The sequence below is a fragment of the Saccopteryx leptura genome, chromosome 2 (assembly GCF_036850995.1).
Source record: "Saccopteryx leptura isolate mSacLep1 chromosome 2, mSacLep1_pri_phased_curated, whole genome shotgun sequence".
Classification (NCBI taxonomy): Eukaryota; Metazoa; Chordata; class Mammalia; order Chiroptera; family Emballonuridae; genus Saccopteryx; species Saccopteryx leptura.
In genome coordinates, this window is record NC_089504.1 from 172,638,049 (window position 1) to 172,658,126 (window position 20,078).

General features: G+C 35.2%; 1 protein-coding gene across 1 annotated transcript in view; it reads right to left on the reverse strand.

Annotated features, from left to right (window-relative positions):
• USP15 (ubiquitin specific peptidase 15) overlaps nt 1–20,078 on the reverse strand; it is a 164,152-nt gene that overhangs the window by 22,108 nt on the left and 121,966 nt on the right. The window contains 3 exon segments of the mRNA XM_066369325.1: nt 308–532; nt 612–770; nt 2,683–2,856. Coding sequence (XP_066225422.1) covers nt 308–532; nt 612–770; nt 2,683–2,856 — 558 coding nt within the window.

Here is a 20,078-nt window from a genome sequence, read left to right on the forward strand (position 1 = left end):
AGGAAAAATAATACTGTATCACTAATCTTTGTAAGCTAACATTCACTACAAAATTGTAAAATCAAACCACCTCTCCTTTTTCTTTGTAAGAAAAAGTCTTCGAGAATTTTGTTTTTACATGACAAGTAATGAGACTCTGCACATCCCTCACACTTTCAAGTTTCTAAAATGCTGCAATAAGTTCCAAAGTATTTAGTTTATTAAATCTTACACAAATAAAATTATTATTAGATTGTGCTTGAGGTATAAGAGCTCAATACTAATTTTTAATAAAAAAAGCAAATGCATAAAAAAAATCATTACTTACCTGCATAGGTTTGGTAAGTGGATCCATTCTAACTAAATAAACTTCCAAGGTACGTTCTTTTTTCATGGGCAATGGAAGTGTCAAGTAACAAAAGGGATCAAATGTTACTGAAATCTTAGCACATTCAGGACAAACTAGAGTTGACTTGAAAAGGCCATGAAATATATCTACTATGATAGAATCATTTCTTTTTAAATGGTTTTCCCAGGCTTCCTCAGCAACTACCTACAAGGAAAAACAGACACATATTACAGAGATACTACATTATTAAAACAATGGTGGCCAATAATATCATTAAATTTACCTTATCTGGTCTTCCATCAGCATCTTTTAATTGTATATATGGTTTTTTCCTAATTCTATTCAAATCCTCATGTAGTCCATCTAATAGGAAAGCTAATAGTTCTTGACAGTCCTGTTGCTGGTATCCAGAGAACTGAGGTGCAAAACGTCCTACCTGTGTCTGTAAGAAAAACAAAACTATAAAATCAGTTCTAAGGACAGGATTGATAAAGAAAAAAATACATAGTTGATTCTCATTAGTCATGGATTTGTGAAGTCACCTCCCTTGCTAAAATTTATTTAAACCCCAGATAAACTCTTGGCACTTTTATAGTCATTTGCAGATATGGTAATTACACATACAAATACATGTAATTACATATCTAAAAAATATTTTAAAATAACTGATCAGCAAATAGAAATGCTGAAGGAAAAAACAAGGAGTAAATATGATAGAGTTTTGTGAAAAGGATCGAAAACCAGTAAAGATTATTAAAATCCAATATTATTTCTGGTCACTAGAAAAAATTTACAAAGATTTCATTTAGGTTCTTTGTGTAAAAACAGGATGAATCTCATAAAAATAAGAGGAATATTCATGATTGCATAGAATGTTCCTAGTCTTTGCAGTAATAAGTATTTTTTTGATGCGACTGAAAAGAAATGTGAGTAAAAGGTCAGATATCAAAAACCTATTTACACAGTTTTAAAAGACAGTATCTAACAAAAAACTCATGAAACTAATCATGAGTAACAGTTGAGAAATGGTTTGTCTGAACTATTTTGTCCAAAGTTTAGAATGTTATACGCTGGAGGTTTTTAATTATTTTTTATTTTTAAAGAAATAGTATACAATTAATAAAATGTTGCCTATCTGTCCTATTTATATGAATGTCATTTAGGATGTTTATATAAAAATGGCTGAAAACTGCTTATTTTCTTTAAAATTTTAATTGCAAACTAAACTACTTGAGATATTCTTGATTCTAATAAATAACCACTTTACAAATTAGAATACACTTAAAGGTTTAAGAATTACATATGACATTTCTTTATTTTTTATTATTTCACTACTTTTCTCCCCATATCCCAGAGCCTTTTCAGGACATTTTATTTTATTTTATTATTTTATTTTTTATTTTTTTTTTTGTATTTTTCTGAAGCTGGAAACGGGGAGAGACAGTCAGACAGACTCCCGCATGCGCCCGACTGGGATCCACCCGGCATGCCCACCAGGGGGGACGCTCTGCCCACCAGGGGGCGATGCTCTGCCCCTCCGGGGGGTCACTCTGCCATGACCAGAGCCACTCTAGCGCCTGGGGCAGAGGCCAAGGAGCCATCCCCAGCGCCCAGGCCATCTTTGCTCCAATGGAGCCTTGGCTGCGGGAGGGGAAGAGAGAGACAGAAAGGAAGGAGGGGAGGGGTGTGAAGAAGCAAATGGGCGCTTCTCCTATGTGCCCTGGCCGGGAATCGAACCCGGGTCCCCCACACGCCAGGCTGATGCTCTACCGCTGAGCCAACCAGCCAGGGCCTCAGGACATTTTAAAACTAATCATCTGTCCCTTCCCCAGCTGGAAAATTTAATACCACAAATAGTGCTGTTTATTTATGTGCTGTGTCCCTGTGCAGGGTTACAAACCAAGTAATAACTCTGATTTTTTACTCTTTCACCAAAGAATCCATTTTTGTTCTCTTGGGGGTGATACAGCCCTCACTGGAAAGGTACTTATGGCCCTGGCAAATTGGCTCAGTGGATAGAGCGTTGGCTGGGTGTATGGATGTTCCAGATTTGAACCCCGGTCAGGGCACACAGAGAAGCAACCATCACTTTCTCCCCCTTCTCTCCCTTTCCCTTCCCACAGTCAGTGGCTTGAAAAGTTCGAGCGTCAGCCCAGTGCTGAGGATAGATCAGTTGGTCTCAGTGTCAGCCTCTGGCACTAAAAATAGCTCAAATTCCAGCATCGGCCCTAGACAGGAGTTGCCAGGTGGATCCCTGTAGGGGTGCATGCCGGAGTCTGTCTCACTATCTCTCCTCCTCTCAAAAAAAGAGAGGAAAAAAAAAAAAAGAAAGAAAATGTATTTACTATACTAACCTTAAAAGCTCTTGGTGTGACGTAGCTAAATTTTCCAGACCACATTTGCTTGATCAATTCAGCATAGGATTTAGCTATTTCACCTCTCATTCCTAAGGGATTGTCAAAATTCAGTTCTTCTTGATACTTATCATTGAGGAAATATTCAGTAAGTGGAGGTGTATTGCTCAAACACTGCAAAGAATAAAATATATTTTCAAGTCAAAGTAACCACACATGTTAAACATGTTAAAAATGAAGAGAGAAACAAATTGATTTGCCATAACATACAGACAAAAATCCAAATGATGGCTTCTTGCACTAATAAACAACTGGCCAAATAAACACTCAAATAATACACTCAACTATTCATTTCCCAAATCAATTACTTATAATAAATGATAGTGCTAATATCTGTTGTTGTAAATCTGCTCTAATCTTAACCACAGCAAACTACCTGTTACTGGGAGGGAAGCTCAGTTTTCTTTCCTTCTTTTACTTGATTGGTAGAAATTATGGATTGTCTACTCATCCCAGGCACCTGCATTAGCCTGAGTAGGTTAAAAACTGAGATAGAGTGCAAACACAAAATTAACTTAAAAGAATATGTACTGTGCCTGACCAGGCAGTGGTGCAGTGAATAGAGCATCGGACTGGGTTGTGGAGGACTCAGGTTCAAAACCCTGAGGTCATCAGCTTGAGCACGGGCTCAAAAGCTTGAAAGCAGGGTGGCTAGCTTCAGTGTGGGATCATAGCCATGACCCAATGGTCACTGGCTTGAGCAAGGGGTCATTCACTCTGCTGCAGCCCCCTGGTCAAGGCACATATGAGAAAGCAACCAACGAACAACTATGGTGCTGCAACAAAGTACTGATGCTTTTCATCTCCCTTCTTGTCTGTCCCTATCTGTCCCTTTCTCTACCTCTGTCACCAAAAAAAAAAAAGGTTATGTACTGCTTTCATCGTCAGTTCCTTATCATGAAAAAGCAGCCTTTAAATTTTCTATTTGGTCAACCATTTTTATACGAAATACAGTTGTCCCTCGCCATACCACGTTTCACTTTTTGCGGTCTCACTGTATCATGGATTTTTAAATTGTATATATCTAATTTTGTATCACGGATTTTTTACTGTATCATGGGATTTTGCAGTATATAGGTATTTTTATATATTTATTACTTTAATTATTTTTGTGGTAAAATAAGCATTATTTTAAAATAAGCTAATTCATTATCATCTCTATCATTCAAGTTGTAGTATATTCACTGGTGAGTATCCATATAGAATTTTATATGTTGTTAAAATTATGTAGGTTTAAGAGTGTAGAAACTGTTTAAGAGCATAGGAAGTGTTTATAAGAGTGTGGGAAATGTTAATAACAGTGTGGGAAAGGTTTATAAGACTGTGGGGGGTGTTTATAAAGCCTTAAAAAATATATAAATAATAAAATAAATGTAAAGTTGCTACTTCTCAGATTTTCGCCTATCATGGGAGGTTCTGGAACCTAACCACAGTAATAGAGGAGGGACTACTGTAGATCAGATTAGATGAGCCCGAGGAAACAAACTATTGTTATGTGAAATCTGGCTAAGTGTGTTTTTACTTCTTCAAATTCTTCTTCAACACATAACAATCTAATTTTACTTTATTGCAAGATTAAAACTATGAACAAGGTTAATTCTCTAACTTGTTTCCATTTTGAATTAAATAATCTAGGATTTAAAATGAAATAGCAGAAGTACTGTTTTCTCACAATATTTTATCCCAAGCTAGAATAATTTTAAGTTGACAATGCCATATAATATGAACCTACTATTACTTTATTGATTAGATGGCTAGAGTTATTAAATAGAATAAAGTTATAATAAATGAGTCAGACATATATAGAGGTAACTTTAGTTTTTGGTTGCAGGGAAGATATTTGTCTTGGAGTCAAGTGGCAAAGTGCTTTAAGTGAAGCTCATTGTATGTAAAGTTGTAGAATCCCACTCTTATGAGAGCTTGAATTTATATGAATGGAAATTAAAGTTTTTCAAAGCTTGCTTACTACTCATTTGGATTAAGTTGTATAGTCTTGATAGCTATGAAAATTCAGCCTGCTGGGTTCATGCTGATAGTAACTTGGATGCTATAAGCTATGACTATATACAATGTGCTATTTGCTTCAACTCCAAAATTAAGCACATTCAATTTTTTGAAATAAATTATGGAATTGTATTTTGTGGTTTCAATTATAAATTTATGTTTACTTAAGTAACCATAATATCTATTTTGGATTTTTTTTTCATGCACATGAGAAGGGGAGAGAAGGAAAGAAGGAATAAGGGAGAGAGACAGAGATAGACACAGGAAGGGGGAGAGATGAGAAGCATCAACTTGTAGTTGCATCACTTTTTAGTTGTTCATTGACTGCTTCTCGTATGTGCCTTGATGGGTAGGGTGAGGGCTCTAGCTGAGCCAGTGATCCCTTGATTAAGCCAGTGACTTTGGGATCAAGCCAGCAACCTTTTGGGTTAGCAGCCTTGGGATCATTTTGATGATCCCAAGCTCAAGACGGAGAACTTGGGGTTTTTATTTATTTATTTATTTATTTATTTATTTATTTATTTATTATTTTATTTTATTTATTTTTAATGGGGTGACATCAGTAAATCAAGATACATATATTCAAAGATAACATGTCCAGGTTATCTTATCGTTCAATTATGTTGCATACCCATCACCCAAAGTCAGATTGTCCTGTCACCCTCTATCTAGTTCTCTTTGTGCCCCTCCCCCTCCCCCTTCCCTCTCCCTCTCCCCCCTCCCCCCGTAACCACCACACTCTTATCAATGTCTCTTGGTCTCACTTTTATGTCCCATCTACGTATGGAATAATGCAGTTCCTGGTTTTTTCTGATTTACTTATTTCACTCCGTATAATGTTGTCAAGATCCCACCATTTGGCTATAAATGATCCGATGTCATAATTTCTTATGGCTGAGTAGTATTCCATAGTGTATATGTGCCACATCTTCTTTATCCAGTCATCTATTGACGGGCTTTTTGGTTGTTTCCATGTCCTGGCCACTGTGAACAATGCTGTAATGAACATGGGGCTGCATGTGTCTTTACGAGTCAATGTTTCTGAGTTTTTGGGGTATATACCCAGTAGAGGGATTGCTGGGTCATAAGGTAGTTCTATTTTCAGTTTTTTGAGGAACCACCATACTTTCTTCCATAATGGTTGTACTACTTTACATTCCCACCAACAGTGGATTAGGGTTCTTTTTCTCCACAACCTCTCCAACATTTGCTATTACCTGTCTTCTTAATAATAGCTAGTCTAACAGGTGTGAGGTGGTATCTCATTGCAGTTTTGATTTGCATTTCTCTAATAACTAAAGAAGATGAGCATCTTTTCATATATCTGTTGGCCATTTGTATTTCTTCCTGGGAGAAGTGTCTGTTCATATCCTCTTCCCATTTTTTTATTGGATTGTTTGTTTGTTTGTCATTGAGTTTTATGAGTTCTTTGTATATTTTGGATATTAGGCCCTTATCTGAGCAGGTTTAAAAATATCATTTCCCAATTAGTTGGCTGTCTGTTTATCTTGTTATCAATTTCTCTTGCTGAGCAAAAACTTCTTAGTCTGATGTAGTCCCATTCATTAATTTTGATTTCACTTCTCTTGCCTGTGGAGTCAAATTCATAAAATGCTCTTTAAAGCCCAGGTCCATGAGTTTGGTACCTATGTCTTCTTCTATGTACTTTATTGTTTCAGGTCTTATGTTTAGATCTTTGATCCATTTGGAGTTAATTTTAGTACAGGGGGACAAACTGTAGTCCAGCTTCATTCTTTTGCATGTGGCTTTCCAGTTTTCCCAGCACCATTTGTTGAAGAGGCTTTCTTTTCTCCATTGTGTGTTGTTGGCCCCTTTATCAAAAATTATTTGACTATATATATGTGGTTTTATTTCTGGGCTTTCTCTTCTGTTCCACTGGTCTGAGTGTCTATTTTTCTGCCAATACCATGCTGTTTTGATTGTCGTGGCCCTATAATAGAGTTTGAAGTCAGGTATTGTAATGCCCCCAGCTTTATTCCTTTTCTTTAGGATTGCTTTGGCTATTCGGGGCTTTTTATAGTTCCATATAAATCTGATTTTTTTTGCTCCATTTCTTTAAAAAATGTCATTGAAATTTTGATGGGAATTGCATTAAATTTGTATATAGCTTTGGGTAATATGGCCATCTTGATTATATTTATTCTACCTAACCAAGAACAAGGAATATTCTTCCATCTCATAATGTCTTTTTCGATTTCCCTTAACAATGGTTTATAGTTTTCATTGTATAAGTCCTTTACATTCTTTGTTATGTTTATTCCTAAGTATTTTATTTTTTTTGTTGTAATCGTGAAGGGGATTATTCTTTTGTGTTCATTCTCAAATGTTTCATTGTTGGCATATAGAAAGGCTATTGACTTCTGTATGTTAATTTTGTATCCTGCGACCTTACTGTATTGGCTTATTTTTTCTAGAAGTCTTTTTGTGGATTCTTTGGGGTTTTCGATGTATAGGATCATATCATCTGCAAAAAGTGATACCTTTACTTCTTCTTTTCCGATATGGATGCCTTTTATTTCTTTGTCTTGTCTGATTGCTGTGGCAAGAACCTCTAGTACCACATTAAATAAGAGTGGAGAGAGTGGACAACCCTGTCTTGTTCCTGATTTAAGGAGGAAAGCCTTCAGTTTTGTGCCATTTAGTATGATGTTAGCTGATGGTTTATCATATATGGCCTTTATCATGTTGAAATATTTTCCTTCTATACCCATTTTGTTGAGTCTTAAACATAAAATTGTGTTGTATTTTATCAAAAGCCTTTTCTGCATCTATTGATAATATTATGTGGTTATTGTTCTTTGTTTTGTTGATATGGTGTATTACGTTAACCGTTTTACGTATGTTGAATCATCCTTGAGATTCTGGGATGAATCCCACTTGATCATGATGTATTATTTTTTTAATATGTTGTTGTATTCGACTTGCTAGTATTTTGTTTAGTATTTTAGCATCTGTATTCATTAGAGATATTGGTCTGTAGTTTTTTTTGTGCCATCCTTGCCTGGTTTTGGTATTAGGGTTATGTTTGCCTCATAAAATGTGTTTGGAAGTATTGCTTCTTCTTCAATTTTTTGGAAGACTTTCTGTAGAATAGGAACCAAGTCTTCTTTGAATGTTTGATAAAATTCGCTGGTATAGCCGTCTGGGCCTGGACTTTTATTTTTGGGGAGGTTTTTAATGGTTTTTTCTATTTCTTCTCTACTAATAGGTCTGTTTAGGCTTTCTGCTTCTTCTTGACTCAGTCTAGGAAGGTTGTATTGTTCTAGGAATTTATCCATTTCTTCTAGGTTGTTGAATTTAGTGGCATAAAGTTTTTCATAATATTCTACAATAATTCTTTGTATATCTACGATGTCCGTGGTGATTTCTCCTCTTTCATTTTGGATTTTGTTTATATGAGTTCTTTCTCTTTTTTCCTTGGTAAGTCTTGCCAAGGGTTTGTCAATTTTGTTGATTTTTTCAAAGAACCAGCTCCTGGTTCTATTAATTTTTTCTATAGTTTTTCTGTTCTCTATTTCATTTATTTCTGCTCTTTTATTATCTCCTTTCTTTGGCTGGTTTTGGGTTGTCTTTGTTCTTCATTTTCTAGTTCGTTAAGATGTGAAGTTAAGTGGTTCACTTGGGCTCTCTCTTGTTTGTTCATATAGGCCTGAAGTGATATGAACTTCCCTCTTATCACTGCTTTTGCTGCATCCCATAGATTCTGATATGTCGTATTGTCATTTTCATTAGTCTGTATATATCTTTTGATCTCTGCACTTATTTCTTCCTTGACCCATTCATTCTTTAAAAGTATGTTGTTTAGTTTCCACATTTTTGTGGGATTTTTTCCCTCTTTTTTGGTGTTGAATTCTAGTTTCAAGGCTTTATGATCAGAAAATATGCTTGGAACAACTTCGATTTTTCTGAATTTGCTGATGTTGTTTTTGTGGCCCAACATATGGTCAATTCTTGAGAATGATCCATGTACATTGGAGAAAAATGTATACTCAGTCACTTTGGGATGAAATGTCCTGTAGATGTCTATCATATCCAGGTGCTCTAGTGTTTTGTTTAAGGCCACTATAACCTTGTTGATTCTCTGTTTGGATGACTGATCTAGAGCCGACAGCGGTGTATTGAGGTCTCCAAGTATGATTGTATTTTTGTCAGTTTTTGTTTTAAGGTCAAAAAGTAGCTGTCTTATATATTTTGGTGCTCCTTGGTTTGGTGCATATATATTAAGAATTGTTATGTCTTCTTGATTCAGTGTCCCCTTAGCCATTATGAAATGGCCATTTTTGTCTCTGAGTACTTTTGCTGTCTTGTAGTCAGCATCATCAGATATGAGTATTGCTACGCCTGCTTTTTTGTGGATGTTATTTGCTTGGAGTATTGTTTTCCAGCCTTTCACTTTGAATTTGTTTTTATCCTTGTTACTTAGATGAGTTTCTTGTAGGCAGCATACAGTTGGATTTTCTTTTTTGATCCATTCGGCTACTCTGTGCCTTTTTATTGGTGAGTTTAATCCGTTTACATTTAGTGTAATTATTGACACTTGTGAGTTCCTTATTGCCATTTTATAGATTGCTTTCTGTTAGTTTTGTGCCTTGATTGATTCTTCTCTTTCGTTTTTCTATCTTTTGTTTTTATTTGGTTGTAGAACTTGGGGTTTTAAACCTGAAACCTCAGCATCAGGTCAAAGCTCTATCCATTGCGCCACCACCACCAGTCAGGCTGTTTTGGAATTTTTTATGTGATAAAAATACTGTCCAAATTGTAGTCTAACCCTTATGTCAAAGCAAAAGGGAGGATTATTTATAATACGGAATTTGTTATACAATATAAACAGTTTAAATATTTGGAGTGGGTTATATAAGCTTTATAGTCATTGACATATCATTTTCAGCAGAAAAAAAATTTATGTGAGCAAGAAGTTAGAGGTAGGTTATAATACAGGAAGCAATTGGGGAAATAATTCTTGTCTACATTTCTTAACTCCTTTTAACTATCAACCTTTCATAATGTTACACGTCTTCTTAGTTTTTCTCTTTTCCTTTAATTGTTCTTTTAATTATAAATCCAGCACTGGAGATAAGGCCAGGTAACCAAAAATATACCATGGCTACATAGGGCATAAATGTCATCAGTCAGTAGTATCATCTGATTTAGTATAAACAGAATCAACACAAATTAGTCAATGAGTGGTCAGATAGCACTTCCAGCAATTATCAACTAGTTTTCAAATCCTCATATTTGATTACAGCTCATGGTTTTACTAAGAATATCCTACTGCCTGTAACACAGTTATACAAAGACCTAATTTATTGTTTTATGAAACAGCTCAAAGAACCAAGTGGTGCAAACATAATTCTTGAACATTATTTTAACTATTGACATGTATCCTTATTTTGCAGAGAGATTCCAAATATAATTGAAAAATTCTTAGCTTTCTAATGCATCCAGGGTAATCTTCCTCAAATTTACATCTAATAATCATGTCCTTGCTATAAATCCTTTAATAGTAATTTCAGATTAAAATCTCAGTTCTTTAGAAGACTCTTATCTTTTTCCCACTTTCATGTCCTCATCCTTTGCCAGTACCTTTTTTTATATAAAAAAAAACAACCAAAACTCCATCCCATCTTACTTGATTACTTGTAGTTCCTTGACCTCTAGGCATTCTCTCTGTAAGTTTGCAACATTACTCCATCTATATGAAATGTACCTTCTTTCAACTTATTTCTACTAAACCATCAAGATTCAGCTATCCTGTCTGGGAAGCCTTCCTTGACTCCCTTACAGTGTTTCTTCCTGCATATTTCTATACTTCTTAGAGCTCACTTTTATTATATTACTTATTTTATAATATACTGTTACTTTAATTTTTAGTTTGTCTGTCTTGCTAAATGGATTGAGACCTCCATGAAAACAGGAATCATGACATACTTTAAATCTTCACCACTGAGCACCCATGTCACTTGGTATACATAGCACATGTATAATAAATATATGCTTAATAAAAATTGTTTTGCCTATGTTTACTAATATATTTATCCTCTTGGTATTTTTTTTAACTCTTTTCTTTCAATGTTTGGCATTGAGCACTGAAATTTTTGTTGAAAGAAATATTACTTAAGTGAGGCAAAAATATATTTGCATATAGTAAATAATTCTAGGTTTCTTCAAGCACTTCTACCTGAATACTAAACCAAAAGAACAGTACCAATCATCTGCCTCTGTTAGGCTTTCATTCAGTCCACATTCTGCTTTGTAGTGTGTTTCTACTTGGCATTTTTAAAAAGTCTCTGACACAGAGACCAATGTTGATTTTCATAGTGACAAGTGACACATACCAGTTTGTAACTGAACAGAGCTCAATGTTAACTAACTAAACAACAAAACACAAAGTTTTAATGATAAGTAACTGCCCATCAAGATATCATAACCAATATATTTTGAGATAAGTCTTGTATTTAAACTATTAAGTCTTAAACGGCTCCAAAACCATATTATTTGTTGAACATGTTTTAAGAAACTTACAAACTACATTTTCTAAAAATTTGTACAAACATAAATAAATACAGAAATTCAATAGCCAGTTTAATTGTTCTATTAATGCGGAGATTATGATAGTTTAGAAACTAAACTGATATCAGACTTTTCTTCCTCATCTTGAAAATACCAATTTTTTTTTCCTCCTTGAAAATAGTATTATTCTAGGAGTCACTATATTCTTAAAATAGTATAAAGAGCAGTTAAATATTCAAAGTTCTATTATAACTTGTAATATAAATTTCAAGGCATAATTGGAATAGAGGTAAAACAACTAAAATATCTCCATGCCCCAAGTGATATGTGATATCAATATTAAAAACCATAATTCTGATAGAAGAAAGAAGGCAGTTTTCTTAAAATTGGTTATGCAGGTTATTCTTAATTTATGCAACTCATTACTCAATATTTTAACATGATACTATCTTAGAAAGATAAACATCTTTGACAAATATAAGAAAATTGGCCCTGGCCGGTTGGCTCAGTAGTAGAGCATTGGCCTGACGTGTGGAAGTCCTGGGTTTGATTCCCGATCAGGGCACACAGGAGAGGCAACCATCTGCTTCTCCATCCCTCCCCTTCCTCTTTCTCACACTCTCTTCCCCTCCTGCAGCCACAGCTCAATTTGAGCAAGTTGGCCCTGGTCGCTGAGGATGGCTCCATGGCCTTGCCTCAGGCATTGAAATAGCTCAGTTGCTGAGCAATGGAGCAGCTGACCCAGATGGGCAGAGCATCACCCTGTAGGGGGCTTGCTGGGTGGATCCCAGGTTGGGGCATATGTGGGGAGTCTGTCACTCTGCTGCCCTGCCTCTCACCTAATTAAAAAAACCACCAATAGCTCTGGCTGGTTGGCTCAGTGGTAGAGCGTCGGCCTGGTGTGCAGGAGTCCCGGGTTCGATTCCCGGCCAGGGCACACAGGAGAGGCGCCCATCTGCTTCTCCACCCCTCCCCCTCTCCTTCCTCTCTGTCTCTCTCTTCCCCGCCCGCAGCCAAGGCCCCAATGGAGCAAAAGATGGCCCGGGCGCTGGGGATGGCTCCTTGGCCTCTGCCCCAGGCGCTAGAGTGGCTCTGGTTGCAACAGAGCGATGCCCCGGATGGGCAGAGCATTGCCCCCTGGTGGGTGTGCCGGGTGGATCCCGGTTGGGCGCAAGCGGGAGTCTGTCTGACTGCCTCCCCGTTTCCAGCTTCAGAAAAATACAAAAAAAACCCCAAAAACAAAACAAAACAAAAAAAACACACCAACAATAAAAACAGTAACAAGAAAATTGGATATGTGGACTAAGCCATTAAATATATTTAAAAAACAATTTTTATTAGTTTAGTTCAATAATAAAAATCATAACCAGAGTTCTGAAGCATCTCTCTCAAAGATTCTTATTCAAATAAAAAAATACCGCTTTTTTTTTTAATCTGATTGGGACCATTCCCAAAACAATTCTTTTCTTTAAGACACATATAAATTAAAGGCCATACATCTGTTGAAATTTTCTTTTTAACCAGTAAGATACTTTACTGAGTAACATAATGTGGACTAGAAATCACATACAAAATGTTGTGCCTATGTAGATATATCTCTTACTCTCAATGCTTCTTAAACTTATAAAATAGAACAAAACTCCTCCTTCCTTAATATACATGGTTTTTCTTAGCAAAAACTGAGAATTTAAACCAAAAGAAATCATATAAGCAGTATTAGTATGCTATTTTTGTGGCTACTTATGAGTTTTGTGACACTCTATCAGTCACTTGCCATTTTGAACTTCACCTCTGTTACTTCATTTGATTTCAACTGCCTGGCACTGACCAATGCTAAGTAACATTTCAGTATTTCAGAGAAAACTAGCTTTTACAATTCAACACACACACACACACACACACACACACACACACACACACACACACACACACGAAGTAATGTGCCTGATCATTCAACATATTGTCTTAAGTCACATTTTGTTTATATCATAATTGTGTTTAGAGTTGATCCCAATATTGAATAGAATTTTATCAAATATTATGTTAAAAATAAAGCTATAATCAGACTAAGGAAAAAAATTCTGTATCAACAGTTACAATTCTTAATGGAAAAGAGAAAAAGTAAAAAATTTACATTAATACAGTCAAATTCACTCATTAAGTAAGCTAAATATTTCTATATTTATGTATTTTTATGATTTGTAGGCAAGTTAATAGTGTGCAAAACTGAAGAGTATTTGAAGATCTAAGAATTAAAAAACTAAATTTCATATTTAGTTTACAGGGTAAAACAAATAGGTATTCAGCTGTGAGTATGCAAAACACAAGTTTATTCTTGTATTATAATTTATTATTAGATTATATTCCATACAAATAACTATAAACCTACTTTTGCCCAATCCTGTATGGTAGACTTTTGGGTATTCAATAATTTAGCCTTTGTGATATAATAACTAGTTGCTGAACTGAAAAGTTCGGACCATAAGTTGTTATGAAAAGTTTCTGATTCATAAGAAATGATGAAATGGATGGTTGTGTGTGCAAGCCAATTATTTTGTGAGCAGATATGACTGTTAAGTACCTGTTCCTTAAAGTGGCTTTGTGGTTCTCTACTTGTATTTACATATGCATTTAAAATGGAAACTGTAAGTAATAAGAGTAATCTTGAATGTAAATTTGAATTAGGATCTTAAGACATATTCTTTGGTTTAACGTATTAAGATCAAGCCTTTGCAAGTACTCCTCCCCTTCCTAGAATATTCTTCCTCTGTAAGATTACTACTTATTCTTTAACACTCATCACAGCAAGCCTTACATGTTACATCTTCCTTAGCACCTCAAGGAAGAACTAATATTCCTTCCTCTAGACTAAATCTATATCTTGAACTCAGTAATTATACTAACTTATTTTGAGAGCAGAGTGCCACGTCTCATTGTCCTTTGTACCTCAGGATCTAGCTAAATGCCTGGCATGTACATCAATAAGGTGTGTTGAATGAATGAAAACTTGTATGGTAGGAAGATTAGAAGCAGTCCATTCAGAGACTTAGAGCAGAAGGAAAACATGACTAAAAAAATCTGAATTGTACCCCTATACCTATTATATACCTGAATTATATACTTATACCTATCTAAAAGTTCTACAAGTCAAAAGTAAAAGTCCAAATAATGCCTAAAGAGACTTGCCTAATAAGGAGTATAATAGTTGTGAATGTCCCAACAACTATCAAGATAAATCCATATACTATAAGTAAAAGATACATGAAGGAAGATAGTTAGAAATAGATTTTATTTCATATTCATTGAGTAGAGGGGAGGCAGAGACACAGACTCTGGCATGCGCCCTGACCGGGATTCACCCAGCAAGCCCACTAGGGGACAATGCTCTACAACTGAGCTCTTCTTAGTGCCCGAGGCAGAGGCGATGGAGACATCCTCAGTGCCCAGGGCCAACTTGCTCCAATGGAGCTATGGCTGCAGGAGAGGAAGAGAGAGAGAGAGAAGCGAGAGGGCGAGGGGTAGAGAAGCAGATGGGCGCTTCTCCTGTGTGCCCTGGCCAGGAATCAAACCCAGAACATCCACACGCTAGGCTGACACTCTACCACTGAACCAACTGGCCAGGCATTAGAAATAGATATTTATGATTATTTTCCCTGAATCTTCAACCTGAAACAAGATATAAAAATTCTAAAGACAATTCTTCTAAATAATCAAATATCTCGAGTAGACATTCTGCTATATTGTTCAATATATATAGAACTTTAATAACCACCACGAAGAGCTATTTTAAAAAAGAATGCATGTACCATTCCACTATTTTATAAAGTTTTAATTATGAGAAACTCTTTAATTATAAGTTTTCATTTTTAACCCAACCTAAAATTGGAATATTGTATAAAACACAATTTTATTTTTTAAATGATTTGGAAAGACTACAATGCTTTGCACATAACTTTTCCTTATATACATATGCACAAATCATGTTGTTCTTACATTACTTTCAGAAAGTTTTCCTATTAAATATGTTCTCACCAATAAGATTGATGTTTCTAGAGCTCTCTGAAAAAGATATGTGACTTATAAAGTCTTAATTTTGTATTTCACTATAAAGTTCTACACAGTTTTTAAAAAAATTGATGAAGTGAAATAAAGTTCTATTATATTACCAAATCTCAAGTCGGTCATCAACAGGTTTTAGGAAATGAATAATTAGTAGCCATCCCAATAATTTGTAATGAATCTGGAATTTCCCCAGTACCTGGAAAATAGCCAAAGTAATCCCCTTCAAAAAGAGAAAGTTGTCTTTTGTAATGCTGAATATGAACCACTCCCTTTCTGTTCAGGTGCTCCAGAAGCCCAATTTTCAAGTGATCATGTATGCTCACTATTTTAGTAAACCGGTAACTAGAATAGGAAAGAAAACAAACTTAATTTTTGATTACCTAAAGCCTTTGAGTTGCATAACTCATTCCGTACCTGATCAAAATGTAATGTCCCCTCACAACCCTTTAATAAAAAGTAGCTTGACCTTCAAACTAATCAATACTAAAAATAAAAACCCAATCTAAAATGAGTCAACCATTTTATTGTAATTTAAAAAATAAAACCTAAAGTAATCCATAGTTAAAATACCCCCCAATTATTTTTTCTGGATTTTAAGATTAGATATCTAAAGAATTTTCATATTTGCCATGTTATTGTTTTTCAATTTGTCATGACATTCTAAAAAGGCACTGTATAATCCTGAAGCATTCTGTTAATACTGGATTACCAGCTATAGTTCTGTAATTAAATAGATAAAACAGGAGACTGTGGTAAAGACTTTTACAATGAAGAACTACACATATAAGCCTGCCCTTTATCAAGTAAATTTTTAAAATGAGGTATTTTAAAGACACTTGATGTTTTATCTTTTGTTACTTTTCCCCCTAGGATGGCAAATCTCATTACATTTGAGAGATCAATTCTGAAGCTTTGCCACCTATTTTGGGAAAGCAAATACAACCAGCTCTATTTGCCTATTCTCCATTGCCATTTTCTCTTCAGGCTTTCTTTAAAGAACATATTTAAATAAATAAAATGAGTGGATATAACTTTCCCTTTTATTTATTTAGTTAAAAAACAACAACACATTTTAACTATATGTTTCCCCCTCCCAAATAGTCAGTGATGAGAGAATTGGCATACACTCTACTTAAAATAATAGAATTTTATATAAAGTAGCTTTAAAGGCAGCAGTTTTGAACTGGACAGGAATATTCTAACATTTTAACATATATCATGAATGTAGTCAATATGGCTAAGGCATGAGTAAAATTAAACTTCATTTAAAGTCCTTTCTGTCACCCTTTCCTTCAAAGTGTATAAAATGTCTTTTGTTTTTGTTTGTATTTTTCTGAAGTTGGAAATGGGGAGGCAGTCAGACAGACTCCCGCATGCGCCCGACCAGGATCCACCTGGCACGCCCACCAGGGGGCGATGCTTTGCCCATCTGGGGCATCGCTCTGTTGCAACCAGAGCCATTCTAGCGTCTGAGGCAGAGGCCACAGAGCCACCCTCAGCGCCTGGGCCAACTTTGCTCCAATGGAGCCTTGGCTGTGGGAGGGGAAGAGAGAGACAGAGAGGAAGGAGAGGGGGAGGGGTGGAGAAGCAGATGGGCGCTTCTCTTGTGTGCCCTGGCCAGGAATCGAACCCGGGACTTCTGCATGCCAGGCCGACGCTCTACCACTGAGCCAACCGGCCAGGGCCGAAATGTCTTCTTTATATACAACTTGAATTCAATAAAGAATATGATGAGAGCTCTGGGAAGTACAAAAATTAATGGCTAGCAAAGACATGTCATGCCTGACCTGTGGTGGTGCAGTGGATAAAGCGTCAACCTGGAAATGCTGAGGTTGCCGGTTCAAAACCCTGGGCTTGCCTAGTCAAGGCACATATGGGAGTTGATGCTTCCTGCTCCTCCCCCCTTCTCTCTCTCTCTCTCTCTCCTTTCTATAATGAATAAAAAAAAAAAAAAAGACATGTCAATGCGCTCCTCTCACCTATAGACTCGAGGAAGGAGAATTCTAAATTTGTCAAAAAGACTACCCTGTTATTTGTCATGAGCAAATCCAGTAACTAGATATATTGGTGTTAAAAAAAAAAGCCATGATTATGTAACAACCATTGATTTTCATCTGAAAAGCTAAACATTGAAACTAGGTAGAAGAACCACTTGCAATAAAGATAAATATGAAAGCTTCTATGATAATGATTACACCAACAACAATGCTATAAAGTTCTGGTATTTGTATTTAATGAGGTTTTAAAAACACTAAAGCCCTGGCCTGGTAGTTCAGTTGGTTAGAGCATTGTTCCAATATACCAACATTGTGGGTTTGATCCCCAGTGAGGGCACATAAAAGAATCAACCAATTGAATGCATAAATAAGTGAAACAACAAATGGATGGTTTTCTCTCTCTTCCTCCTTTCCTCTATAAAATCAAAAAATAAAATTTAATATTACTAGACTGTAACAGCAATTGTCCTATTTTTATTTTTTTTAGGAGTGGTATTTAACGAGGAATTTTACTTTTAGATATTCTTTATGGGAAGCAAATTAAAATCAAATGGTTCTAATAGAATTAATAAACATTAGTGAATATTATATTTATTTTAAAAAACCTAAAGCTTATGAATTTGATATTAATATTTAGTATCTTATCTATTACCCCAATAATTCAAAACTGGCTAATGATAAAATAAAAGCCAGTATTTTAGGCAAGCAATATAGTAAAAGATGTTAAGAAAAAACAATAGTTCTTTATAATTTTGTGTACGTTCAGGCCCTTGCACTTAATATTCAGTAATGTAACATTTTTTAAATAAATGCTTATTAAGAACTGTGTGATTTGTTGATATTTTAGTTCTCTTGCAAAGGCATATCGAAAGAAATAGAAGCATTTTTTTTAAAGCTTAACTGATTTATAACATTCTTTAAGAGAAACCACCAAGTAACATACTTCCCTGTATCACTTCATTACTCTAGGCCCATATCCACTAAATACTTAAGGTGAACTGAAACAATAAATTAGAGACCATGCATGGGATAGCATGAAACATGAAGGTTTCTGATTATTTTCATAATCAAAAATAACTTTAAATTTTACTAATTACTCAATAAATGTTTATTAAGAACAGATTCTTTCAAGAATAGAAGTATAGAAATTCTTTTGTTAATTTTTTTTTCTCATATCATTCACTGACTTCATTCAAGGAACTGTTTGCATAGTAGTGGAGGTATACTTTGCTGATTTATGATTAACATGGCAGCCCAAACCCAAGTGCTACAAATCAGTCTCATTGGTGGAACATAAACTGTAGTATTTCTAGGACTGTGTACATAGAGGTAGGTTTCTGATCCTAAGTTGCAAGACATAAATATGTATATTATGTGCTAAAATTCTTTTTATAACAACTGTGCTGCTCCTTTGGAGTTTAGAAAGCTCCAGAAATATCATTAATCTGTGATAGGTCAAGTTCCAAACATTTCTGAGAAATTTTTCTAATGCAGTATTTCTCAAGCCAGCTATGTGGAAGACCTAGATTTTTTAAAATTTCCAAATCATTATAGACTGAGGTACTTCAGTAAAATACAATAACAATGAACTAGTAGGAAAATAAAATAAAAAAAAAACATTAAAAAAATCCGTTTTTATTAGATTTAACAGATGTAAAATTATCCTGTCAAACTGCTATTAAAGTTTTGGATCCACTTACCCTTACTTTCTATAATTATTTAATTGCTGACAAGCACTGTCTCATTCATAAACACATTGTGAGAAACACTGTTTCTAAAGTACTTACTATTACAATATTTGACAGTATACCAAACACTGGGGATATAAAAGGAAACCAAGGACAGTTTTTACTTTCATGATTCTCACTATGTAATAAGCATTTGCCAAAATAAAAGGAGAGAAAGGTGGGGAGGAAGGTGTAAGAAGGGCAACTAGTGAAGTGGTGACAGTTTACACAAAGAGGCTTGAAACTTAAGGAATTTCAAGAACCTTCCGTTTTCACTGAAGAGGTAGATAGGGTTCAGCTTGGGTTTTATCTTTAAGGTGATGGGAAATGGGTTTTAAGCAAGAAAGTAACATAATTATATTTATATTTTAAAACAATGACTCAAAGCAGTCTAGTAAATGGACTGGGACGGAATAAACAGAGGTGAATTCTAGATATATGTATTTCAATAGTTTACTTAAAAGATGCTCAAGTACTGAAACTGTGTACTGACAGAAGAAAATAAAATAAATGGAAGTGATGTTTATAAGGCAGTAGAGCCCTGGCTGGGTAGCTCAGTAGGTTAGAGCACTATCCTACTATGCCAAAGTTGCGGATTTGATCCCTGGTCAGGGCACATACAAGAACCAACCAATGATTGTGTAAATAAGTGGAACAACAAATCAATGTCTCTCTCTCCCTCACTCTCTTTTCCTTCCTATCTCTCTAAAATCAATTAAAAAGAAAGAGGCAGTAGAATGAACAGGATTTGAATTAGTAAGTCTCAGGTTTTTTACTTAAGTTACTAGGTAGATGGCTGTACCTACAAAGGAATATTAAACAAAAAAAGAAGGTTCTGGGGAAATATGTTGTCTTGTTGAGTTGGAGTTACCTGTGACATTAGCGAGGCAGGATATCTACCTAATAGTTATATATCGGAGGGAAACTCAGGAGAGAGAATTATGGTTGAGACGAACTGTGATTTGTCAGTTATATGTAGATGTCAACTTCTCAAAGGTAAAGAACACAGCAATAA